Raw genomic sequence first — 26815 nt, 5'->3', positions numbered from 1 at the left:
CTGTGGGTGCTTCCCGTTAGGTGGGACGAAAGACTTGAGAAAAGGAATAAGACACAGAGACAAAGTGTAGAGAAGGAAAAGCGGGGCCCAGGGGACCGGTGCTGTGCTTACAGAGGACCCACACCGGCACCGGCCTCTGAGTTCCCTTAGTATTTATTCATAATTATCTTTACCATCACCGGTGCTGTGCTTTGAAATGTATATGCGAACATCTCCATAAACCTTTTAGCAGTATTGCTTCAGCAAGCCCCACCTTATTCCTAAAGGCAGTTTTCTCCTTACTCAGTAAACAAAGCACATTCTGCACCGCCCAAAATCCTTTTAACCTTAAGTCACCACAGCACATGTCTCTTGCAAGGACAAGGTTGGGGGTAGGGTCACAGATTAACAGCATCTCAAATACAGAACTAAATGGAGTCTCTTATGTCTACTTCCTTCTATATAGACACAGTAACAGGCTGATCTCTCTTTCTTTTCCCCACAACAGAGGGGCACAGAAAAAAGGGTGTCCAATTCTATATGCAGCAAGTGAGAATTTGCCAGCAAAAGTTCTGAAGTTTAACCTGAGACTTATAGGAAACATCCAGTTTGTTGGGCAGACAATATGGAGAAGGACAGCGGGGATGTTCTGCACGAGATCTGGAGGCCTGACAGGATGGTGACTTTAGAAACTAGAAAGAGTTCAATGGGTCTGGCACAAAAGTGGCATCTGTGGGTGTGCTGGAGAATTTGGCTGGAGAGATGACAGGGTCCAAGTCAGGAAGGATCTTGACTATCTCAACCAAGAATTTGGCATTTTTCTGCAGGCAATGAAAAAACCATTGAAAGATTATTAGCAGTGGAAGAGAAAGTTCTTAATGTGATTTAGAAAGATGGCACCAAGAGCCACATGAAGAATGAGGAGCAGTGGCTGAGAGAGAAAGCAGAGACTGGTTAGAGGCCTACAGTTCAAGACAGAGATGAAGACAGCCAGAACTAAGGCGTCAGTGACAGACTGGAAGGAAGACAACTTCGGAAGGAAGACAACTTCAAGAGTCTGTAGTAGGAGTCAAGGACTTGTTGACCTGACCTGTTAGATTAGGGGTCTAGGAAAGGGAAAGAATCAAGCACACCCCCAGGCATCTAGTTAGACAACTGAGGTTGGAGAGATGGGCTGAGGAGGTGTGTGCAGGGGTAGGTTAGACATGTTGCGTATGAAGGATTTGTGGAAAACTTGTGTAGAGTTGACTAAGTATATCCATGGGTGTGTGTGGAATTGTGTCCAACACAGAGTGCATATAAATGCTACTGAGGGAGAGAAGGCTGAGGATGGATAATTGCAGTGCCATTGGTGATCTAAGCTGGAGTAGAGGTAGAATAAGCCAGAATGCAGTGCACTGAGGAGTTAATGGGAGATGAGACAGTAAGATACCAAACACAGACCTTTAGCAAGCTATTTGGCCATGTTGAGAAAGAAACACATGATTGTGGTGGTGGTTGTACAACTCTGAATGTACTAAAACCATTGAGCTGAACGCTTTAAATGGGCAAATTGTGTGGCAGGTGAATTGTATCTCAGGAAAGCAATCTTAAGAAAAAGAAAGGCACAGAATGGAGCTGAAGAAAAAAAGACATGGAATGGAGCTGGAGTAGTTAAGTGGTAGAATTGAGCAAATGTGTCCATTGAATGGTAGAAGCCAATAGAAAGTGAGAGCTCAAAGAGCCATGTTGTAAGGCTCCTGAGAAGGATGCCACCTGGGCACAGGGGGCCAGATAAGCCCAGAGCAGAAGGGACCTTCCTCTGCCTCAGGATGGCAGGGCAGAGATAAGAATGGGGAAACAGATATGTTTGTGGGTGGAGAAGCTTCATGAGCCCCCATAATGGCTCGATTTTCTCTGTGAATTGGACTTCTGAGAAGGAAGCACACAGAGAGATGATGGTTCTTTAAGAAACCCATCTGCCCTGCTCCCCTCTCCAGCTGGAGACAAGGTGCCTCCACAGACTTAAGTCTCTGGCCTGAGGTATGAGGTATGTTCCATCCTCACCCCATCTTCCCCACCCCCAGCCAACCACAGCCAACTCCTGAAGGCCCTAGCAAGAGGCAAAGTCCACAGGCCACATCCTGATTGCTAATTGGGTTGTGGTTTAACTTTAACCCCTCACTTATCAACCTCTCTCTGTCAACACAATCGAGTCTTTCCTCTCCTACACACCACTGGCCTTGATGCACACTGTTTGCCAGAATCCAGAACCTCTGATCAGAAAACCCCTCCATTTTTGATTCTGGTGCCTGCATGTTTCTCTCTGTTCCTGGCTGTCTCTCACTGGCTTAGGATCATTTCCCGCTCCACTCTAGCACATACAGCACCTCCCTTGAAACCAAGTATGCTGACTTTGGACATCAACTCCAATCCTTCCCTGAGCTCTGTATCTTTACATCACTAGATGACCCTGGCAATGAGTGGAGTCTGGCAGAGGATTGGTATTCACTAAATTAGCTCCCCTCTTCTTGGCCTAGCAGCAGGGCCAGAACTAGGGTGAGGCAAGCCAGGCACCTGAGGGGCCACCTCTAAGGAGGCATCATTCTCAGGGTTGTGCAAGGCCAGAGTCAGCACCTGATGCCTCCTTCAATTTTGCATCATAGGAACCTCTCTGGCCTCACTCTAGTCCTGGCCCCATGCACTAGCCAGGAGGTCCCTCAATGCTCCCCAGCCAAATGTTAGATACTTCGAGGCTCTTCCGGGCTGACATGCAGCACAATGGTTTTCTTGAACACCAGGTTCCCTAGGTGGATACTGCAGGTGTAGTTTCCTCCATCTGACTCCCTCACTCCTTGAAGCGTGATGGAACCGTCATTGCGGAAAATGTCCCCCACCAGGTTCACACGATTCTGGAAGTGGCCCCAGCTCTGGGAGTACTCCGCAGACATCCTGAGTTTGTGGTAGTAACGAAACACAATCTCCTCCTAGAAGTGAAAGGCAGAAAGTATGATATTGTGAGGACTGGAGTGGAGCGGGGAGCAGAGAAAATGGGGGAGGGAAGATCTCAGGACTCCAAGGCCCTACTAGGTGAAGGCAGTAAAGGTATTATCAGAAAGCATTAAATAACACAAAGTCACGTACACACACATGTGCATGCGTGTGTACTTGTGAGGGACATCACCAGACCATGAACAGTTGTTCCATCTGAACGGAAGGATAAGAAAAGGAGGACTTTCATTTCGTGCACCTTTCCAATAAAAAAAGCAAAAGTATACTTTTATTCTTGATGACATTTCTAGTTGGATTTCCAATAGGAACCTGAAACATGTCTAAAACTGAACTCTTCATCTTTCCCCCAAACCAGTTCTTTCCAGTCCATCCCATTTTGGTACATGGCAGTGCTTTCCTCCAGATACCCAGGCTAAAAATCTTGGAGTCATTCTTAATTTCTGTCTTTCTGGAACAAATCACATCAAATCCCTCAGCAAATCCTATCACCTCTACCTTCAAAATATATCCCCAATCCAGCCAGTCCTCACCTCCTCCACTGATACCATTCTGGTCCAGCTCATCTCTCACCTGGATTCCTGCAACAACTTTCTTACTTGTCTCCCTGCTTATTCTCTATGACAATCTATTTTCAGCAGATGAGCCTTTAAAAATGTAAGTTAAATCATGTTACTCCTGTGCTCAAAATCCTTCATGGCCCCCACTCCCATTTCTACTAAAATGCAAGGCCCTGCATGACCCAGCCCATCTCCTTTTTCCTCTGACTTCAACTTCTACTTGCTCTTCCCTCACCTACTTGGGTCACTGCGCTCCAGCCACATGGACCTCTTGGCTGCTCCTTGCATACTGGCTGCAGGGCCTTTGCATTTGCTACTGTCTATGACTGCAAGAACACTTCCCCCTACACATATGCAGGGTTCACTCCGTCACTTCCTTCACCCCTCTCCTCAAATGTCATCTCAGCGAGGGCTCCCCAAGCACCCACATAACAAAAACCACAAATTCCAGCTTTATTGTTGCCCGTAGGCTCTTACTATTGCCTGATGTATTATATACTTCTTTGTTATTTTACATGTATCTCCCTCCATCTTGGTTGTAAGTTTCCCATCAGGACTGGGGCTTTAAGTATTCTTCATATAGCAGATGCTTTAAAAATAACTTGTTAAATGAATATTGGCATTAAAAAAAAAAGCCATGTAGATTGCTTTTTTAAAGCTTTTAAGAAAAGTTAATGGGTGTGTAGACACAAACATGAATGAAGTGACCTGGCCCCTAACATTTTGTCTCTTGTGATTCAAATTCACAACCTCAAAATGTCAATTCTCGTCTTATTTTCTCCTGTGAATCACTCAATGGATGACATTTAAATGTATGGCAAGCTCTCAGGGGTGAACCTGGGACCAGATGTAATTCCCCATACTCCATCACGATGTCACCCACTGTGACCCACTCAGATAGCATAGAGGAATCAAGTGCAAATGACTTTGTTAGAGAGATGACCTGGAATATGTTTTAATTTATAAAAGTTAGTCTTTAATAAATTTTGCAACTTAACTTTTATTAATAACAAGTTACTTGGGATACCCCCACAACACATGTTGACCCATAAATATACGGCCACATCATGGTTGAGATCTACTGGTCTAATGAATGAACTTGCTTTTTCCTGCTTTATAGAGTTCCCGTGAAATACCCCTAACCCTGGCCCCCAGGATCAATCAATCCAACACGTGAAGTACCCATGAAAATTCCCTCCATCACATAAATGGGGCAATGGGGCACAGATGAAAACTCACAGAACTAACCCCAGTAAGAATAAAAGTGTAATCACTTTTATGCCTAGCCCATTGCTTTCCTGGCTGGGCCACAAAAATCATCTCCCTCTTTCTCCCATGGACTCTATACAAAGGAAAAGGGAGAAAGAAGGAAACTAAAATGCAGGGGCCAAGTCTTATACAAAATGCTTTACATGTACAATCTCATATCGGCATCTAAAAGTTAAGCATCATCATCATCATCTTGTTCTTCTTGTTCTTCATGGGAGTTATCTTTCCCACCAGAAAGCTGAAATTGCTAGGAGAAGGTCCAGTTCTGATAAGCACCAAAGCCCAGGCTCTTGCAACACCTCCTCATGTGCCTGATTCTACCTCTGTCCTGACACCATCAGCCAGAGCCTTCTCTAACACAGTGATGTTTCCTCCTTGTTACCTTTGCGCGCCGTCCTGAAAATATCCATTCTACCTTGGTCACGTGTTTCACTTCTGTGCTCTGGAAAACACATCCCATCTGAATCAATTCACCCACACGGACCATGAGCTCTGAGGATAAAACGGTAAATCAAGTCAGACTCAAGTTATAATCTATAGAAGTCAAAGAATTTCTAGAAGAGATCATGTTTAGCCAAAGACCCTCAGCAGCAAAAATCGCTGTCACCACCAAACACTGTACGTATTCCCTCTGTAGGTGATCCAGATGATTCCACATGGGCAAAGTACTCAGAGCCTCCTCCCTCAGACCAGCACAGCATCATCCCCAAGATAAGAATACCCTCTAACTGCCCATATGTACCAAGCCTGAAGGTTTCTGCTGTCTCCATACCACCATAAACACTTTCTGGTCCTCTTTAATACCTTTCTCTTTCCCCTTTTCCGGAATTCCTCCCATGAACTCTAATTTCACATCAAGTTTGTACGAAGGGAAGTATGGAAAATCTCAAAGCCTCCACTCTATGTTCATCATCTTAGACACCAACATCTGCTTAGCATAAATGGGAAGTGGAAAGTTATAGAACTCTCATTCTTATATTTAACCCACTGACTCTCCCAACTAAAAAAATGAACCATGGGTAACTTTCTTCAACTTCTTTTATTATTTTTCTTTTATTCTAGGACCTAGTTCTGGCCTTGGTACAAGTCACAGGACTCCTTGCTAATTAGGCCAAGACAAAAGACAGCTTTCTCCTTGACTTTTCTGTTTTAATCCTGCTCTCTCCTGCCCCCACCCTCCCCACTTCCCCTGCTTCTGGCTTTCCAACTCCTAGGCTCTTCCTTCTGCCTATTGTACAAGCAGCTGATCCACCATATGTTTATTACATAAGTCATTTTAAGTGGCCCGTGAAAAAGAAAAGAAGTAGAAAGACATTTCTGATTTTTCAGTAATGCTCTATACAAATCAACCACAAAGTTGATTAAGCAATGAAAGGCAGGATGGTGTATAAGGAAGACACAAGTCTAGTTCTTAAGTGCACAGAGTTCCTTCAAAAGAGTGTTAAGCAAAGATCACGAGGGAACAGAGTGCATAAGCCACCCTTTCATCCAAATTATTTCCCTGGGAAAAGAGTAACTTCCTGCCCAGCAGGAGAAATGCACAATAGGAGGAAAGCAAAAGAAAATATTATGAACTCTAAAATCTATGGAAGGAATTATTTTGAAAGCGATAAAAAAGTTACTCCAAAGAATACCAGTAAGGAAGCAAACTCCCTTTAAATCTATCAGCACATTAAGAATTAAACTCTATTTTTAAAATGCAATAATAACAACTGAACATTCTGACTCCTTTCAATGCACCACCATGTGCTAAACACCCTATACATGGTAGACCAGTTAGTCATTACAATATTTTGAGGTTTGTATGACTACTCTCCCATTTTACAGAGAAGGAAAATAAAGGAGCCCAACGCCACATGGCCAGGAAAGATAAAGCCAACATTTAAGCCCAGGCCTGAGTGAAAGGAAAGCCCGAGTTTTCTCACTCACTCTACTGTGGTACGCCACATAAGTAGAAGGATGGCTGATTCTAGAGCAAAAGTAGAGGACATTAATCTAATTATTATTTTCATCTATAGTATTTAAATTGAGAACTAGGAAAAAAAGAATTGAAGTGGTAGAATCATAGAGAGACTGTCAACTGAAGGGTAAACTTTGTAGAGAAAATTATAGATGACTGCAAAAAATGGAGTTGCCATGTTGGTGGAGGCAACTTACATAAAGCAAGTTGCAACATGTTCCACTAGGCAAAATTGTTAGGGGTTGGATCTATTCCCATTCTAGCTGGAAGAAAAAAAAAAAATACAGCTTGCTCCACTAGCCACTGGGGGAATATCTGACTACCTCTAACATTGCCCTAGCCTGTTTCCATGGATTCCTCAGCTCTTGAAATTGACTCCTTGTGGTTCCCTCTGTGTCTCTTCTAAGCAGGAAAAGGCTATGTTTGCATGGACAAGTGTTCAGGCATGGCATTAGAGACCAAAGGCAGAAAAAGGAAGCAAAAAGAGAATCCTCTGTAATACCAGCAATTTGGGGAGGCTGAGACAAGAGGATCACTTGAGCCCAGGGGTTTGAGACCAGCCTGGGCAACGTAGGGAGACCCCGTCTCTACTTAAACAAACAAACAAACAAAGCCAGGCATGGTGATGCACACCTATGGACCTAGCTACTCAGGAGGTTGAGGCAGAAGGATCACTTGAGCCCAGGAGTTCAAGGCTACAGTGAGCCGTGATCATACCACTGCAACTCCAGAGCCTGGGTGACAGAGCAAGACCCCACCTCAAAAAAAAAAAAAAAAAAAAAGAGATTCCTTGGGCACAGGCATCTGATTTGCTTCTTCTTCCTGGAGAACAAGAGCTTTGGAATTAAGAGAAAAATGATAATGAAAAAAAGTAGGATAATTAGGAGAGGGGCCAGAGGCCACCTCCTGCAACTCCATTTTTTAGAAATCAGATTCAAGCAAGGGATGCTAACTCAATGATTTCATTCGTTCCACAAATGCTTATTAGTTGCTTACTCTGTGCCAGGGGTTGTGCCCAGGCAAGCAGGGAAGACACAAGTGAATGGGTGTGATGAATGTCATAAGAGAAGACAGCAGGGTGCACCGGAGGAGCTCATTAATAGAGCCGGGAGGCTAAGGACCTAAGCTAGCTGCAGGCAGGAAATGGCCCCAGATTCTAGTTCCCTAACAACATTGCAAGCTCTCCTGGGGTCACAGACTGTTCCTTCTATTCCACACTCTTAAAGAACGCATCTAGTTCTGTGGCTTGCAAACTTTTACTTTCATTTACGTATTTTTATCTGTAAGTGTTTATATCAATAAGTAAAACTAAATTTTAGAGACACTAGCTGACGTTAGTTTGGATATCATTAGTTTATCATAAAAGAGAGACATGGAAATTATTTACACAATGAAAGATTTCAGAACTCCAGTGGAATAAGTGGCTTCACATGAGGGTTTTTCAATAGTGATTTATTTTGGTATACACACTTTCCAAGAATGCCACCATTTCTAAGTAAGAAATGATCCCTGTCATCCAGAACTACTTTAGTGCCTCAATATTCTAGATTCTGGGGGAAGAATTTTATCTCCAGCTTTCGGGCTAACTGGTTGAATCTCTCCACCCTTTCCTTTAGAGCCCAATACAACAGCTTCTACAGTTGCTTGCAATACTTTTGAGATTTTTCTGGATGCATAATGCCTCCTTTGGTTACAGTCTCAGCTGCATTCCTTTCAACTAATACCCAGTCAAAGAGGCAAAAAAAACTTTCTAAATGACTTGGGCCACCACAGCTTATACTCTCCCTTTCAAACTGCTTGCAAGCAGCAGAATCCTTATTCAAACCAAATCTTACCTGGCAGCCCAATGAATACAACAGGAAAAAGGAAAGGGATGTTGGCTGCAATGCAGGTGGGAGCCTAGGGTCCTATCTGAGCAGGTATGTCTGCTACCAACCCCCTGCCCCGCTCTTACCCGTCATGTTCCTTGGAGCTTAAGGTTCTACAGAGCACAAATTTTAAAACCACCCACTCCTTCTACTTACAAATGGAAAAATAAAGTGCAAAGAAGAGTTAGAAAGATCTGCTCCTTTCTTCTTTTTTCTATTTTAAGAGACAGGGTCTCAGCTCTGTCACCCAGGCTGGAGTGCAGTGGTGCGATCACAGCTCACTGCAGCCTCCACCTCCTGGGCTCAAGTGATCCTCTCACCTCAGTCTCCCCAGTACCTGAGACCACCACAGTCATGTGCCATCACGCCCAGCTATTTTTTTTTTTTTTTTTTTTAAGATATAGGGTCTCACCATGTTGCCCAAGCTAGTCTCAAACTGGCCTCAAGTGATCCTCCCACCTCGGGCTCCCAAAGGGCTAGGATTACAGGCATGAGCCATCACACCCAGACTTTTTCCTTTTTTTCTTTTCTTTTTTTTTTTTTATTTTAGTTAGAGTCTTGCTCTGTTACCCAGGCTAGAATGCAGTGGTGCCATCATGGCTCACTGCAGTCTTGAACCCCTGGGCTCAGGCAATTCTTCTGCCTCAGCCTCCCAAAATGCTAGGATTACAGGCATGAGCCACTGAGCCTGGCCTGCTCATTTATTTTCTATCCCCCAGAACACCTAACATAGGGTACCTATAAAATACAGATGTAGCATCAATGTGGATAACTGATGAAAGGTATTAGGACACAGTAAGAAGAACATGGACTTTGCTGTCAGAGGTGCCAGGGTTCAAGTACTAGTTATTCCATTTAATAAATATGTGTCCAAAACATATTTGGACATATATGTGAACAAAACATACTTCACAGGGCTTTTGTGGAAGGAAATGTGTTTAAAGTAATAATACAATAATTATCAATATTTTATTTAATAAAATAACTATATTTTTATTGACTCAAATAATTATGATCATTTTTTGAAGATTCACTCTGTGGTAAGTACTTAGCCCAAAGGCTGGCATTTGCTCAAGATAATCAGTTTCCTTGCCTCTTGCACATGAAATCTCTTGCCCCTTGGCCCCTCTTTAAGTAAGCATTTGCGTACCTTTGGGCTCCTCTGGAAGCACACGCAGTACCACCGCCTTCTTGAACACCTGGCTCTCCCCTTTGTGGCGGATTTCACAAGTATAGGTTCCCTGGTCAGCCTCTTGCACATCTTGGAGCAGGAGAGAGCCATCATTGCATAAGACGTCCCGCATCAAGTGTACGCGGTTCTGGAAGCGTCCAATGGGCACACTGAGATTGGAGTAATAGTATAGCACATATTCATCCTGAAGGGCAAAACAGTGTTGGAGAAAATCAAAAGAGGTGCCAGACCAAAGAGCCTGGATCCCAAACACTCTGTTATGTGGGGGCAGCAGAGCTATCATCATGATCATGATCCAAAAGCATTTGGTATCCAGTTAATAAAAATAATGTGCCAGGCAACAGTCTAACTTGCACAAGCTCTGCGACTCCCTTTCTACAAAGACAAATGGAGAAATGCAGTCCGCATTTTATTTCTTACAGTTTAAGGTAAAATATAGCACCCACTCCGAAGATCACTCTACGGTTTTAAACTTACAACTTTTGAAAACCATCTCTCATTTTCACCCTATTTTCTGCCACGGCCCCAGATTAGATGGCATTCAAATGCATGATCTATTTTCACTAGTGCTGTGGGTGGTGTTGGCGTAAGAATTCCAGGCATGGCCGGCTGGCTGCCACTTTTCTCAATTCTACCCTCCTCCCGGCAGCAGTATCATAACACAAAAGGAGTCGTCCACAAGGAATGGTTCCAGGCTGGGCCCTGGGGAATTCTTTTGTCTTTGGTTTTGGTTTTGTATTGTTTTCCTCTGTCACCCAGGCTGGAGTGCAGTGGCACAATCACAGCTCACTGCAGCCTTCACCTCCTAGGCTCAGGTGACCCTCCCACCTCAGTCTCCCAAGTAGCTGGGACTACAGGTACATGCCACTGCAGCCAGCTAATTTTTGTGTTTGTTTTTTTGTAGAGATGAGGTTTTGTCATGTTGCCCAGGCTGGTCTCGGACTCTTGAGCTCAAGTGATCCCCCCGCCTCAGCCTGCCAAAGTGCTGGGATTACAGGCATGAGTTACTGTACCCAGCAGAAATTCTTATTTCTACTTACACCATGGGTTTATCCCTCTTATAAAAATAAAGGCCAATAAAAATTTGAGTGAGAGTAGCATTATAGGGACAACAGGGAATGTCCTCTGAGCTACAAAAACAATATTTTGTTTGCAAACATTGGGACTTTATTGTTAGTAACAAACTACTTGGAATGTTTTTCACAAATGATCCTGATATACGAGTATCTATACAGACTCTCTGATGAGGCTTAATACGCTGTTCCTCACTCCAAAGAGCTCCATGAAAGAACCTCGCCCAGCCATGCTGCATCTGCTAATCCCAACACTTTAAGCAGCCACAAAGGAGAAAAAGATGATTCCCCAGCACACACACAGAGCAGTGAACACTGAAAGAATCTGTCCTCCCTACCCCAAAAAAGATCATTGTGGTATAGTTCTTATGCCTAGGTCAGAGCTCTCCTTTCTAGAACCTCGGAATTTACCCCTCTCACCCGCTTCTGCTACTTAACAAAGGGTAGAGATAAAGGAAGGAAACTAAAAGAATTTCACGTGCAAGAACAAGGAACCTCTCATTTCATGTTTGTGTCTCCCATCAGCCCCTTAACTACTTGAAAGGTAAGCATTACCATTGTAATTGCCTTCCTCTTAACAGCTCAGGAAGCTAAGATCAGCAAGGTTGAGTAACTTACTTACCCAGCTGATAACATAGCCAAGTTCCTGAGCTAGGATGAGGCCTAGTTCTGATAATCTCCAAAGCCCTGGCTCTTGAACACCTCCTGGTGGCACCTGATGCCTGACTCTTACACCACTCTGTCCTGACACCAGCAGTCAGGAGCTTCCATTACATAGTGATGTTTCCCCTGCGTTACCTTGGCATGCTCTCCTGGTGACAGAATCCAGTCTATCTTGAATATGCATTTGTCTTCTGTGCTCTGGAAAACACATCCCATCAGAGCCGAATCACCCACATGGACTGTTAGCTCAGCAGGGGAAACATTCAAGTCATTCAGGCCCAAGGAATAATCTACAGAAGTCAAAGGCAAGAGGACACATCATTTAGACAAATACTCTCAACAACAAAAATCAATTTCAATCATGGAGTACTAAACACCCCTCTCCCTGGATGATCCGACATAGACAAAGTCCTCAGAGGCATGTTCAAAGGCAGCATGGCATCCCTGTCCTCTAGTTACCTATATGGCTCATCAGGAGGATTCTGCAATCTTCATACTACAATAAATGCTATCTGGCTCCCTCCTCCTATCTAGTCACTTACACTTTTCTGGTATTCTTCCTCCCAACCTTTCTAAAGAAATAAGGGAAACCCAGAAGTCTCTCCTTTCTGATCATCAATTTAGAAACTCACCTCCACTTACCATAACGAAGAAATGGGATGTTCCTTGCTCTTAAGTCTCCCACTGGTTCCCTCTCTGAAAAGGGACGTTTTGTTACTTCCTCTTTTCCCTTTCTTTTAGTTCCTTTACAAAAACATTTGCTGGCTGATTCTGGCTGTAGGGCAAGTCCTTGTAATTAGGCCACCACAGAGCACAGCTTTCCTCCTGCATTTCCACTGTGTTTGTCCTCTCCCTGCCTCACCCCTCCAGCTTTGCCATCAGCTTTCCAGCCTCTAGGTGCTTCACACAGGGACCCCTGTCCATTATCTGTATGTTGCTCAAGCAATTTCAAGCGGTCACTACAAGAAAAAACCATTACATGGATATTTCTGTTTTCACAAGATATGCTCTATGCAAAGAGACAACAAAATCAAGAAAGATACATTTAGATGCTGCCCAGTTCATATCAGAGAAGAGCCAAGTGAAGGGAATGAACAGAAAATGTGCCAGTCTTTTCATCCAAGCTGTTTCCCTGAGAGAAGAGAGTTAACTTCCTGCCCAACAGCAGGCCCACACAGCAGGGAGGACACAAAAGAAAACATCAACTCTAAACCCTTCAGAGGGAATTATTTTGAAAGAAATCAAAATTAGCTCCAACAAATATTTGGAATTTTCCTGTAAGGAAGAATTGAGCAGCTCCATGTGTGATTGAAAGTGTAATAAGCGAATTTAATATTAAGAACACTGTATGTAGAATTAAATGAAGGACTGCTAGGAAGCAACAATAGCAACCAAAGCAAAGAGAAACTGATGCTTGAAGGGCAATCTTGGTAGAGAAACAGCTGAAGATGAGATTTTCTGCAAGAAAGGAAAACTTCTCCACAAAAAACTACAAAACCCCCAGTGCCACCAAGTCACCACATACAGGGGTTGGTAGCTCTCCGGATCGGAGGGCAAAAACCTGCAGGCTGCTCCACAGACCTCTGGGAAAATGTCTAAATACCTTCTGAGATCATTATAACCCTGCTTCTTTGAGAAAAATTCTCTAATGAACACCATTTTGGTGTGCGTGCATGTGTGCATGTTTGTACACACTCTGTATTGCCTGGAATAGGAGCAAAGGCAACCCTGTTGTATACTTTGCTGAGTCAGGGTTTAAATCACTGTCCAAAGTTCAAAAAATAATAATAAAGAGAAAAAGAAAAGGCTATGAGAGCAAAGCACCTGATTAATTTCTTCTCCTTCCAGAACTACATCCACGGGACAAAGAAAAAGGCATGGAGGAAAAGGATGAAAACCTAGAAACCAGTGGAGATGAGCAACAAAAAAAAGCTCAGCACTTAGGAGGAGGCGTAAACAGGAGACCAATCTGGCCTGAGGAGATAGCCAGGTCAGGCTCCTCAGAAGGAAGTGGAGCATAAGGGGAAACCTGAAGGGTAAGGAAGCATTGGGCGGGCTTACTAGGGTGAAGTGTTGAGAGGAAGGTTCCAGGCAAAGGAAACCACCATAAATTGGGAAAGAGCTCAGTGCATTTGAGGAACCACAAGAAGGCTGGCGTGGCCATAGTATGAAAAACAGCTCTGGGTCTCTCTTTGGTAATTTCAGTTCCTGATTCAAGGTGAACTGTGGTTTTAAAGATAGCAATTTAAAGTGCAGGAATGGCACAGAGAAACTTTCCCTTTGTCACATAAGAGGGTCCCAGAACACCCTTTAGGACCCAAATGCATTCTGTTTCTAATGGAAACAGGAAGATTCAGCTTCCCAAGAAACCATAAGCTAGCTGGCTTCAAAAACAGCTGCTTCAACAAAACTGTGAAGTTCCACATTAGGGTTTCCATCTTCAACAAACCCAAGGGAATCGAAAATATATAAAATTGGCTTTTAATAATGCACAGAACTTAGGAGAAATCAAATACCCCACGCAGCCCCTTAGCTTCTACTTACCCAGTAACACTGGCAGCAGGACGAGTTTCAGTGGGCAAAACATGCTGCTCTCAACTTTCAAATCTTAAGATAAAAGAACAAAAATCAGAAAATCATGTAAAGAGAAGTTCATTAATTTAAAAAACCAATAGTGAAGGACTATATGGAGCAGCCTCTGTTTGAGATACTGGTATGCAGCATTGAACAAGAAAAACAGACATGGTCCCAGCTCATTTGCAGTTTGTGTGTAGCGGGAGGTGGGGAAAAAAGAAGCAAATGAATGAATAAGAAAATACCAGATGTCAATAAGTGCTATGATGAAACAAAACAGAGTAGTGTTTGAAGGGTCACTTGGGGGCTGCTTTAGATTGGCCATAAGGGAAGATCAGATGAAAGTTGCTTTTCAAGAGAAAAAAAGGAAATGATTGCAGGATGCCCTTGAGATGACAACCCTAGACTTTCCACTACCTGTATGTTTCACACAAACAAAAAATTATAGGATATCCAGCCTGAAATTTTTCCCCATCTCTCCACCTAAATTAGAATTACTACTTTTTTGGGAGGAAGAGGTGGGGGGCGGGAACAGAGTCTCACTCTGTTGCCCAGACTGGAGTGCAGTGACGTGATCTCCGGGGCTCAAGCAACCTTCCTGTCTCAGCCTCCTGAGTAGCTGAGACTACGGGCATGCTACACCACACTTGCTAATATATATATATATATATATATATATTTTTTTTTTTTTTAAGTAGTAGAGAAGTCTCACTGTGTTGCCCAAGCTGGTCTCAAACTCCTGGGCTCCAGCGATCCTCCACCTCAGCCTCTCAAAGTGTTGGAATTACAGGCATGGGCCACCGCGCCTGGCCCATGGTGAACTTTTTATCTTATTTTTTTTAACTTTTTAAAGGCAGGGCAGTGTGGCTAGAATGAGAATTGGGCTGTGCATTGGACAAAAGTATGTGTTTGATATGCATGTTATCTCTGTAGTATTCATTTCATTGCATTCCCCAGCCCCTGGAAAAGGATTCACTGTTCTACCAAACACCCCCAAATTTTCTTAGCTAAACAGAAGAACCCTGACTCTCAGGAGTTACAGTGCAACCAGTCTTGAGTTCCCACCTACTACTGCTCCTGGCCTCAGCCGTGGTCTTTACCCCTGGCCACCCTGCCGCTGGGGAGATTCCACCTCAGAATCTGCTAAGAGGAAAGATATGTTTTTTGCATTAACAGCAAGGTACCCCACCCAGCTCTGCTGAGACATCTGGCACATACGGTAGCCATTTTAATTAATAAAAATTGATTACTTGGCGGGGCGTGGTGGCTCACGCCTGTAATCCCAGCACTTTGGGAGGCCGAGGCGAGCAGATCACGAGGTCAGGAGATCGAGACCATCCTGGCTAACACGGTGAAACCCCATCTCTACTAAAAATACAAAAAATTAGCCAGGCATGGTGGCGGGCACCTGTAGTCCCAGCTACGGGAGGCTGAGACAGGAGAATGGCGTGAACCTGGTAGGCGGAGCTTGCAGTGAGCCGAGATCACGCCACTGCACTCCAGCCTGGGCGACAGAGCGAGACTCCGTCTCAAAAAAAAAAAAAAAAAAAAAAAAAAAATTGATTACTTAAGACATTCCTTAATCGTATTTTGCAATCAACAAAATCCTCTACCTGGAAAATCAGAGTCAAGCTATTCAAGGAGGTTCCTACCTTAGGTCCCACTTACACAGAGAAGTCAGCTGATCTTGCTGAACCTGTTTCCTTGCCTTTAAAAGGGATTGATAATGAAAGGATCTAATAGGATAACGTAGATAACTGTGCTCTGAAAATGGGAAGCATTACCATGGAAGATTCTTTATATAGATAAGAGTCAGAAACAGAGTTTGTAGCTTTAGGGGAGATTTCAGGTTCTGAGCTTCTACCTTTCTAAGAATGGCAAATGATGAATCAGAATGAACTGGAAACTTAAGTTTCCGTTTTCAAACCTTGTTGTAACAATGTGGATAATAATTACACTGAGCCAGATATACCAGGAGTCACATAGATTCCCCTAAACAAAAGAACCTCTAATGAAAACACAGACCTCTCTCAACATAACCAAAACCCCATTCCTGCTCCATGCCACCCCCCTTGCCCCATACATACATGGATGAGGGTCATAAGGCGCTTCCTTTATGGTATGTCCTAACATCAGTTCATCACATCTGGGACATCTGTTGCCTTCCCCGGGGAGTTGGTTGTGCTCCCTCCTCTGCCCAGAAAACAGCACTTAGCAGTGGGACATCCCCCCTGCAGCTCACCAACCGCATGGAGGAGTAATGACTAATTTATATGTCTGCCACCAACTCAAGTCTGCAGACTCTAAAAGGCAGCACCATACGTGCCTTATTTATGTGTGTCCTGTTACCATGTTACAGCACTGGTAAAATGCCTGGCATATACTGGATAAATGCTCATAGCTGACAATGTGACCATTAAGTTGAAATCAACTTAAAGGCATCTTGCAGCAGCCCCTGCTCCACTCTATTCTAAGAGGAAGCCAGCGACTCTAAAAAGATTCTGAATCTTGGCACTAAACCTGAGTAACTCAGAGCCACACCCAAACCATCTTCAAACAAATTCTAAGAAACATGAGTATCATGAATAGAAGACTCTCATTGTCAGTCCTACATACTCAAATGCACCACTAGAACTCAGTGAAGAGAGAAGCAATGATTTTAGCGGAAAAATTACTAAGAGTTTTTTTTAAATGCTCTTCTGGCCTCAGATCTTCCTTTAACCAACTCTTTGATCTTTGGGAAAATCACTGGGCCTTGTTTTCAATATTAAAAGATCAGACCTTTTTCTTAATAGAGCAGCACACTAGAAATCAGTAGTTGATATGTTATAAAGCAGAGAAGGTTAATGCCAGGCCCTGGGTGCTTTACACATTAACTCATTTAATCCTCACAACAACCCCATGAGGTTTTACAGATGAGGAAATGAGGCAGAGAATGACAATGTGACTTGCCTAAGAACACAGTGCAAGTGGCAGAGCGAGGATTCAAACCCAGGCATCCTGGATCCGAGCCTGTGTCTTTGCCACTCTATGCTCTTCCTTCACATTTGAGAAAGTAATCAATATTTTAGAGCAAAGCTTTTCTGAAGTTATTTGTCAAAACAAGATTAATCTGCTCCTCCTGACTGAATGGTCCTCTAATCCACCTTGCTCAGGCCTTCACCCAGTTAACGCCTACTCCTCGCTCACATCTTAAATTAAATATCATTTCCTCGGGAAACTTCTCCTCAACCATTCATCCCAGGACAGGTCCCCAAGCCACATGTCTTTTTTTTTTTTTTTTTTTTTTTGAGATGGAGTTTCAGTCTTGTTGCCTAGGCTGGAGTGCAATGGCACAATCTCAGCTCACCGCAACCTCCACCTCCCAGGTTCAAGTGATTCTCCTGCCTCAGCCTCCTGAGTAGCTGGGATTACAGGCATGCGCCACCATGCCTGGCTAATTTTGTACTTTTAGTAGAGACAGGGTTTCACCATGTTGGCCAGGCTGGTCTAAAACTCCCCGTCTCATGTGATCCACCCACTTCAGTCTACCAAAGTGCTGGGACTACAGGTGTGAGCCACCATGCCCAGCAGCCACATGTCTTAATAGTACCTCTACCTTTCCTTTAGGGCATGGGCCACTATGTCTAATTATCTATTTATTTGTGTGCTCATTTAATTAAGACCCTGCTCTCTAGCTCCACCCCCAAGACTATAAGCTCCATGAAGCCAAGAGCCATGCCCATGAGCCACCACACTCCCAGTGCCAGCGTGGTGTGAGGTACAGGGACATCTTCAGTAACTACTTGTCAAATGAGTTCATAACACCTTGGACATTTACCAAGAACACTATTCAAGTTTGAATTTCCTAGTGAGTTGACAGATATTTGCAAATTCCTATCTATATATTCACCAACACACACAAATTCTGAATTTTATATATACATATTTAGCTGAATAACAAAATTCTGATTTCATATGTAGATGAATAAAATGAATTTCAGTTTTAAAAAAATCCAGCAAAAGCATTCAGAAGCACCTTAAGCACCTTGATAATAGACACCTTTGATATTCGCAACTTCTACCCTGCTTCCTTCTCTTTCCAGATACTGATTTATCTCCTCAGCAGATGTTTTGAGATAATTCTCCATAGTAAGTTATCTCATCTGTTGGCCAAATATTTTCACCTGAGCTCATGGTTCTTTCACAATATAAATTCTGGCAAATACCTTCTGTTCTTCTAGGGGGTTATAACTATCAGGATCTTCTTTTCTGTTACTAATAGTGTAGGGGTGTTAAAAATGGGCAAATGGTCTGAACAGACATTTCTCAAAAGAAGACATACAAATGGCCAACACATATATGAAAAAAAATTCTCAATATCAGTAATCATGGAAATGCAAATCAAACCCACAATGAGCTATCATCTCACTCCAGTTAGGGTGGTTATTATCAAAAAGACAAAAAAATAACAAATGCTGAGGATGCAGAGAAAAGGGGACTCTTATACATTGTTGGTAGGAATGCAAACTAGTACAGCCACTATGGAGAACAGTATGTGTGTAGTCCTGATAAGTAAGCAACGATGAGGAGGGGGCCACAGCTGGGGGAGGGCCCAGGTGAGGAAGAACAATGAACAACTGTTCTGAGACATAGCTAATCAAACAACCTGAGGGCATAATGACTTCTATGGGCACAATGACCTCTTTCATAGGTAGCCCCCTCCAGCACGACCCTATAAAACTTCCCTTCAGCCCCTGCCTCTTTGCAGACAGCGCCTTCTCTGCTGTGCTGCCCATTACAACCTTGCAACATGTTTTCATACCTTCTCTAATAAATCTGTCTTTCTTTCCTATGACTGTCTTGGTAAATACATTTGCTGCCGGTGACATCGGCCCTAGCTAGTCACTACCTGCAACATTTTGGTGATCCAAAAGGGGATTGCTTGGGGACCTCTCCCCTACTCTCTCCCTTGCCTCTCCTCCAACTCCACTATCTCAGTGAACAGCATCCAAGTTTAGAGACAACTGAAGATCCTGGCCAGGGCTGCTCCCTGTGGACCAGAAGGTCCTGGTGAGAAGTCACCACCCAATCAGAGTTTGCTTTCCTTTTCAGTTTTCAACTGATACAAACTCTAGTATCCCTCTGGCGACTTATGACAACTGGCCAGGGCCACTTCCTGGTGTGGCCTGAAGGCCAGGGGCTGAAGAGTTTTGTCTGCCTTGCCCCGGAAAGAGGAAAACCCTCTCCTACCTTTCCTGGTCAAAAGTCCCTCTATGTGTCACAATTGGCACATGTGGTTTGGGGAACTCAGACCCCCCTCTTTCTCACTCTAAATTCTCCACATGAAGACAGGCAGACCTCCTGCTCTGGATGTTCCCAAACTAGGTGAGCTCAAGCAGCCTCAGAGCAGTGAGTCTCCCCATTCCCCTCCCCTCTCCTCATACCTGAAGCGATCATCCAGTGCAAGGCCCCAGTGCCGAGAGTCTTTCTGATAGCTGGGATGCCCTTTAGAAAGTGCACCCAAGTCCATCAGTGGATGTGAGTGGAACGCTTTTCCTTAGCGAGAAGCCCCAAGAGAAAGCAGTTTGTGTCCCCAGCGGACATTAGCCCCCAGAGGTTGGCTCATCATTTTCCAGTCCCACCATGGGACAAATCCCATCTGTTCCTTCAGACTCACCTCTGCATTGCATCCTAAAACATTGAGACAAATTTAACCCTTAGACTCTCAAAAAGAAACACCTACCTTTCTTGTGTAATACAGCGTGGTCCCTATGCAAAAAAAATCCTCAATTTAGCCTCCTCAGTCTTTTATAACCAAGAGCAGAATGAGGAGGACAGGGCTAAGGAGAAAGAAAAATGCAGGGAAGAAAGGCAGGCTCAATTGTTGGCTGATTTAGAAGCCCTCAGCTCCCTCCAGTTTGCCCTAAGGACACTGCTCCAGGTAAGTGCCCTCTGGAAGGCAAACTGCCCCAATGGGATACATGGGAAAAAGCCCCGCACAGCTTGTACCCTCTGCCACAAGCTCAGCTGCTGAAAACGGGACTGTCCTGAGGGCTGAAAGGCCCTGAGGACAGAATTCTAGCCCCTGATGGCCTTAAACTGAAGTGGGCTCTCTGCCCCAGCTGAATTCCAAATCACAACTAAACAAAGCCAAGGGTGACTCCGGAGGTGGCAAGTAAAATTATTAATTTCCCCTTGTTCAAGAGCTGCCTGTCATAGAGTTGCCTCCTCTACCCCTTTCTGGAACTACCTTTTGTTTATATGGTAAAAATCTGGAAAATCACTATCTGGAGTTCAACAGGCTTTTAGATTCAGTCACTATTGGAACTGAGTACACCATTAAAAGGAAAAGGCTAAATTAAAAGAAGCGTGCGTAATAATAACATGGCTAGTCCTAGAAAGTTCTCTTGAGCAGTTAAAATCCTTTGCAAACTTGCAAATGCTCTAAACTCCTCCTGGAAAAAAACAACAGCAGTCACCTTGCACCATAGGTCACTGGTCCCCAATCGTTTTGGCACCAGGGACCTGTTTCGTGGAAGACAATTTTTCCACCGACCAGGGAGGGTGGGTGATGGTTTGGGGATGAAACTGTTCCACCTCAGATCACCAGGCATTAGATTCTCACAAGAAGCATGAAACCTAGATCCCTCGCATGTGCAGTTCACAATAGGGTTCATGCTCCCATGAGAATCTAATACCCTCGCTGATCTGAAAGGAGGCAGAGCTCAGGCAGTAATGCTTGCTTGTTCGCCCTCCACTTACCTCCTGCTGAGCGGTTCGGTTCCTAACAGGCCATGAACCAGTGCCAGTCTACTGCCCAGGGGTTGAGGACCCCTGCTGTAGCTCAACTGCTAAAGCTTTGCCCTCTCACAGTGGTGCCCTGGGTTCAATTCCTGGCCCCAAAAGTGAGTCTTTTGTGATTTAATCATTTATTGATTCTTTTCCCCTCCATGGACAGCTCCTAATTTCCTGTCTTGAAATTTTCTTTTCTCTGAGTTACTTTTGGGGCAATTCTAGATCTTGTAAATTGCTTACCATCTCTTTGGAGACACCTTGTGTCTCCAGACACACATGGACCTTGTGTGTCCATGTTTAAGTTATCCCCTTACTTAAGGTTTATTAATTTCACATAGGAGGTTACCTTTAGGTAAAGATTCAAAAGCCTGAAATATTGGCCATTTGTCCTGGCTAAAATCTGGTAATAAAATATTTTTAAAGGATTTTTATTTTGAGAACTCCATAGTCAGAAATCAACTTAATTAAAGATGATATTTGGGCTGTATGTATACAGATATTGTTTTAAAAGCCCCTGCTGGCCGGGCACGGTGGCTCATGCCTATAATTCTAGCACTTTGAGAGGCCGAGGTGGACAGATCGCTTGAGCCCAGGAGTTTGAGAGAGCCTAGATCGCTTGAGCCCAGGAGTTTGGGCAACTTGGCGAAACCCTATCTGTACGAAAAAAAAAAATACAAAAATTAGCTGGGTGTAGTGGCAGGCACCTGTAGTCCTAGCTACTCAGGAGGCTGAAGTGGGAGGATCACCTGAGCCCGGGAGGTTGAGGCTGCAGCGAGCTGTGATCACGCCACTGCATTCCAACCTGGCAACAGAGCAAGACTCCGTCTAAACAAACAAAAAGCCTCTGCTTTCCCTCTAAGAACTTCTCAGTCAATGGAATTTTGTCTTGATTCTCTATTTCTGTCTGTCTGTATATTTATATGTGTTGTGTGTATAGTATTTATATAAAAGAGTTCTAATTAATTGGCTTAAAGAAACTAAAATCAAACATATTACCAGAAAAAATTGAAACTTTAATCCCTTTTAGGTCATGTGACTCTAATGATTTTAAAAAATAAAGACAGTGTAAATAACATAAAAAATAAAGACAGTGTAAGTAAAGAATGTGTTTTGGTGGGAGGTTATAAGAAGGCGTGTGAATATGGTTTCTGTTACAGAGAATGTAATTTTGTCTAGCTCAGAGGGTTTTAACTATTGGCCTCACCTAAAAGAGTAATGGGACAACTGGGCATGGTGGCTCACTATCTCGGGGGTTTAAAAATAGCCCACACCTATACAGACACACCCTAGCAAGAAATTTAACCTAGCAATCTCTTGAGGGGGGATAACCTCCTCATATGTGGCCCCTTCACAGAACTCGCACAGTAACATGCAGTATAACCCTTAACTTCCTAACAAACGGAAAATATTTTTTGTCTAATTCAAAGGTTACTTAAAGGTTACATATAGGCCGGACGTGGTAACTCAAGCCTGTAATCCCAGCACTTTGGAAGGCCAAGGCATGCAGATCACCTGTGGTCAGGAATTCAAGATCAGCCTGGCCAACATGGCAAAGCCCTGTCTCTACTAAAAAAAATACAAAAATTAGTTGGGTGTGGTGACACACACCTGTAGTCCCAGCTACTTGGGAGGCTGAGGCACAAGAATCACTTGAACTCGGGAAGCAGAGGTTACAGTGAGCCGAGATCATACCACTGCACTCCAGCCTGGGCGATAGAATGAGACCCTGTCTCAAAAAAATTAAAATAAAAATAAAAATAAAAAGAAGAAGAAGAAAGTTATAAAGGTAAAGAGGTATTCTTGATAAGGATAGTTGTAAAGAAAGAAATTTTATATAAGAATGGATCTTGTGTGGTAAATTCTTGTCATAAAGTAAAATGACTGATTGTTAAGAAAAAGGGAAGTTTAGGACAAGTCAGAAAGTCCAAGCCTATCATAGATAGTCATGACTGGTGTAAGTAATGAGAAAATTCATGAAAGAAATTTAGTCTGTCTAAAATTGGTTCCCTATGCTGTGTTTAAATTCAAACACTTTTTCATCAAGTAACTTCCAGGTTGTCTAAATGGGCTTTCAATAAGGAAAAACAGTCAGACTGCAAAAGGTTTTTCTTCATCTTTTCAGTAACTGGCTTAAGAAATAAAATTGTATCTACTAGAATTCAGCAGTTTCACCTTCAAATTATGCTGTGAATGGGATATCGGTCTCTCCACAGTGATGCCTGCTACCTTTACAAGTCTCCCCAGAATTCAGCTGGATACCAGTTTTGCCTTGACATGCTCCCACTCTCTGATGAGACCCTTCCTCCAGCAAAATCCAATATCCTAGGTCCCACAATCCAGGATGGGTCTCTTGACAGATCAACAATCCTAGTTAGGGAGAACTCTATGCTCCTGGTCAGCAGGAAGCAGTTGGAAGATGAGACCTCTGCCCAATGCCAAAGATTTGTCATTGTTGTTCTGCCAGGGGTGGAATGTAGAGTCCTGATAAGTAAGCAACAATGAGGAAGGGGCCCCAATTGGGGAGGGTCCCAGGTGGGGAAGAACAATGAACGATTGTTCTGAGAGATAGCTAATCAAACAACCCAAGGGCACAATGACATCTGTGGGCAAAGTGACCTTGTTCCACAGGTAGCCCCCTCCAGCACAACCCTATAAAACTTCTCTCTAGTCCCTACCTCTTTGCAGACAGCCCTTTCCCTGCTGTGCTGCCAGCAACCTTGCAATGTATTTTCACACCTTCTGTAATAAATCTGCCTTTCTTTACTTATGACTGTCTTGGTAAATACCCTTACCACCCATGACACCAGCCCTGGCTAGTCACCACCCAAGACAATATGGAAGTCCCTCAAAAAACTACAAATAAAACTACTATATGATCGAGCAATCCCACCACTGGGCATTTATCCAAAGGAAAGGAAATCAGTATATTGAAGAGACACATCTGCACTCCCATGTTTATTGCAGCACTTATTACAATAGCCAAGACATAGAATCAATCTAGGTGTCCAACAATAGATAAACGGGTAAAGAAAATGTGATATATGTACACAATGAAATATTATTTGGGCATTAAAAAGAATGAAATCCTGTGATTCACAGTAACACAGATGGAACTGGAAGACATTCTGTAAAGTGAGATAAGCCAGGAACAGAAACTTAAACACTGAATGTACTCACTCATACGTGGAAGCTAAAAACATTGACCTCATAGAAGTAAAAAAGTAGAACAGAGGATACTAGAGGGGAAGGGACATAGGGAGAATTTGTCAAAGGAAACAAAATTACAGCTAGATAGGAAGAATAAGTTCTATTGTCCTATACCACTTTAAGATGGCTATGGTTAACAATGATATATAGTTTCAAAGAGGTAGAAGGATACTGAGTGTTCCTAACACAAATAAATGAAAAAAAGTTTGAGATGACGGATATGCTAATTAGCCTGATCCAATCACTATACATTGTATGTATCACAACACTCCTGTGTACCCCATAAATATGTGTAATTATTATGTGCCAATTTTTTAAACTTACTAAACAGTGTAGGGGAATTATTCTCCTTGGCAGTTACTACAGAAAATAAATCTTCAGAAAAGAGACATGCTACAATGAGACTACCATACAAGATGTGAAAGTTACCCCCCAAATTACAACATCATGAGACAAAATAAGGGACAGCTGCTGTCTCTCAGTGTTGGTCCCTAGTAAGGACAACTAACCGCCGAGCAAACGGACAACTGCACAGCCTTCTTTTACTCACAGAGTGTTGTCCACCTGCAGAGCCGAGTCCTCTCAATCTATCCGCACACTGCTGTGCACTTCTAGGCTCTCAGATGTTTTTAGGTCTACAAGTCCATATAACCACTCTAAGTCATGTCTCTTAAAATACGCCCTCATTTTCCCTTGTTAAGCCATTGAATACAGACTGGTAGGTCACGTGGCTTCTGTAACACAGTCTAGGTCACATCGGTTAATGCTCTACACGAATGGGACCCTGGAGGTCCTTACTCCTGCTCCCTTCTTCAGAGTGGGTTATACCTAAACCATCCTGCATCAGCCTTTCCCAAGGTCAGGGCTGTGCTGAGGGTGTAACAAGTATGGACAGTAGCCTAGCTCTCTTGGGAGATTTAAGTCTCGGGCTTCTAAAGGTTAAATATTGGCTGGTCTATAATGGGGAGAAGAAAAACAGTGGTATAACTATGTAAAATGATGGCTATATTAATCTGCTTCACCACAGTAAACTTTTTACTCTCTACATGTATCCCACAACATCATGTTGTATACCTTAAATATACACAATAAAATTTGTTTTAAAATAAAATTAAAAACAGTCTTCTAAAAAGAAAAACAGTGAAGAAAGAGCTCTGCTGTGAGCTCAAGAACAGCCAGTCACAGCTGTACCTAAACCCACGGGTGACTTAAAAGCTGAAGCCTTGTCATCATCATTGTCATGTACTCTTATTATGATGAAACTTTGCTCCTCTTTTTGCTGAGGAGATTCACCTAAGTTACTCTACATGACAGTAACTGAAACAGCACCCATTAGACTATTTTATGACATCCCCCTGCAGAGATCAAGAGTTCTGCAATCATGGCTTCACAATCCCGAGACACTACCAATTCAACCAGCCTTCAGGACTGGCACACTTCTGCGTGAGAAAAGTTCAAATAATGGCTTAAGAAATTCAAAGCAACTGCTTACCCAAGATGAAGAGCACCCAGGGGAGGCAATGCACTGAAATCTCCCCACAGCTGCAGTCCCCAAGCTCAACTGAAAGACTGCTGTGAGCACTCTAGGATAGGCTCAGAGCAAACCAAACACGTGCCTTCTGAAGTGGCTGCAGAGATGCAAAGAGGAACCTCTAAATCAAGGTTCTCATTTCAGTCATCTGGCCCATTACCCAATTGCTATGTATACTTTCATTCTAAAAAGAGGTGACAAATTCAACCTACTGAGGTGAAGCTTGCACTCAGACCTGTTCAGGTGCCATCTCCCCTTTTAGATGACAAGCCTTCTGAGGGTAGGAGCTTGAATGGCACCAGGCAAATAGGTGCTGAGAAAGAAATCCATTTCATGCAAACAAAATACAATAAATGTAATATTAACACAAAACATTCTGTGTTAAAGATACAGCAATCTCTTTCATTTTTCCTCTCAAAACAGAGGTGCAACCTCGCCAGGCAATCACCCAATCCCTGCTTCCAAAGATACGCCTGCCCAGTCCTCCAACTCACCACATAGACATGAAAGTTTCCTCTGGCCGTGTGATATCAGCATTTCCAGAATACAAGCAGCCATTGATTCCCATAGAGAACCTCTTGAGTGACTTGGACATCCTAGATTAGAACTCAAGGTTTCTTCACTTCAAGATACCTCTCAGTCTTAGTCACCACTTCAAAATAGGTGTTCTCAATGTATGCACTTTCAACCTCGGCTAGATTGGCTTGACCTAGGCGTGGGCAGACTCATCTTATGGAACTTATCCTGTATCATCTGAAAAGCTGTTGAACGCTTGCTCCCAAACACTATGCTGCATGGTCCTTGAGAAGTGATGTGCTAGAGAGCCAGCAATCTCCACAGCATAAATATTCCCATCATAGCCTATTTCAAGTCACCAACAGTTTAACAACTGGCCTGCAAAATTCCTAAAAAACTTAATACAGGTTGAATATCCCTTATCCAATATACTTGGGACCAGAAATGTTTCAGATTTCATATTTTTTTCAGATTTTAGAATATTTGCCGAATACATACCAGTTGAACATCCCTAGTCTGAAAATCCAAAATGCTCCAATAAGCATTTCTTTGGAGAATCATGTTGGCACTCAAAGTTTCAGATTTTGGAGTATTTCAGGTTTTGTATTTTCAGATTAGGGATACTCAGCCTGTAATCAGCTCTTGCTATGTAAGCTGG

The 26815-nt window shown here is 43.2% G+C and overlaps 1 protein-coding gene across 3 annotated transcripts in view; it reads right to left on the bottom strand.

The window, feature by feature from the left end:
• The window catches only part of JAML (junction adhesion molecule like), a 33765-nt gene extending 7294 nt beyond the window's left edge, over positions 1-26471 (bottom strand). The window contains exons 1-6 of one of the 3 annotated variants that reach the window (XM_003253219.4): positions 25603-26471; positions 14097-14159; positions 11688-11842; positions 9775-10000; positions 5179-5288; positions 2708-2945 (exon numbers count right to left, since the gene is read on the bottom strand). In XM_003253219.4, the coding sequence (XP_003253267.1) occupies positions 2708-2945; positions 5179-5288; positions 9775-10000; positions 11688-11842; positions 14097-14139 (772 nt within the window). In that variant the 5' untranslated portion in view covers positions 14140-14159; positions 25603-26471. Of the gene's footprint in view, positions 1-2707; positions 2946-5178; positions 5289-9774; positions 10001-11687; positions 11843-12184; positions 12638-14096; positions 14160-25602 lie in introns of those variants that run through there. The other 2 variants (XM_003253221.4, XM_012495989.2) reach the window with 2 other exon arrangements.
• Between the last annotated feature and the right edge of the window lie 344 nt (positions 26472-26815).

Source organism: Nomascus leucogenys, chromosome 15 (assembly GCF_006542625.1).
Source record: "Nomascus leucogenys isolate Asia chromosome 15, Asia_NLE_v1, whole genome shotgun sequence".
Classification (NCBI taxonomy): Eukaryota; Metazoa; Chordata; class Mammalia; order Primates; family Hylobatidae; genus Nomascus; species Nomascus leucogenys.
Note: the sequence above shows the minus strand (reverse complement) of the source record. Positions and strands in the feature narration are given on the sequence as shown.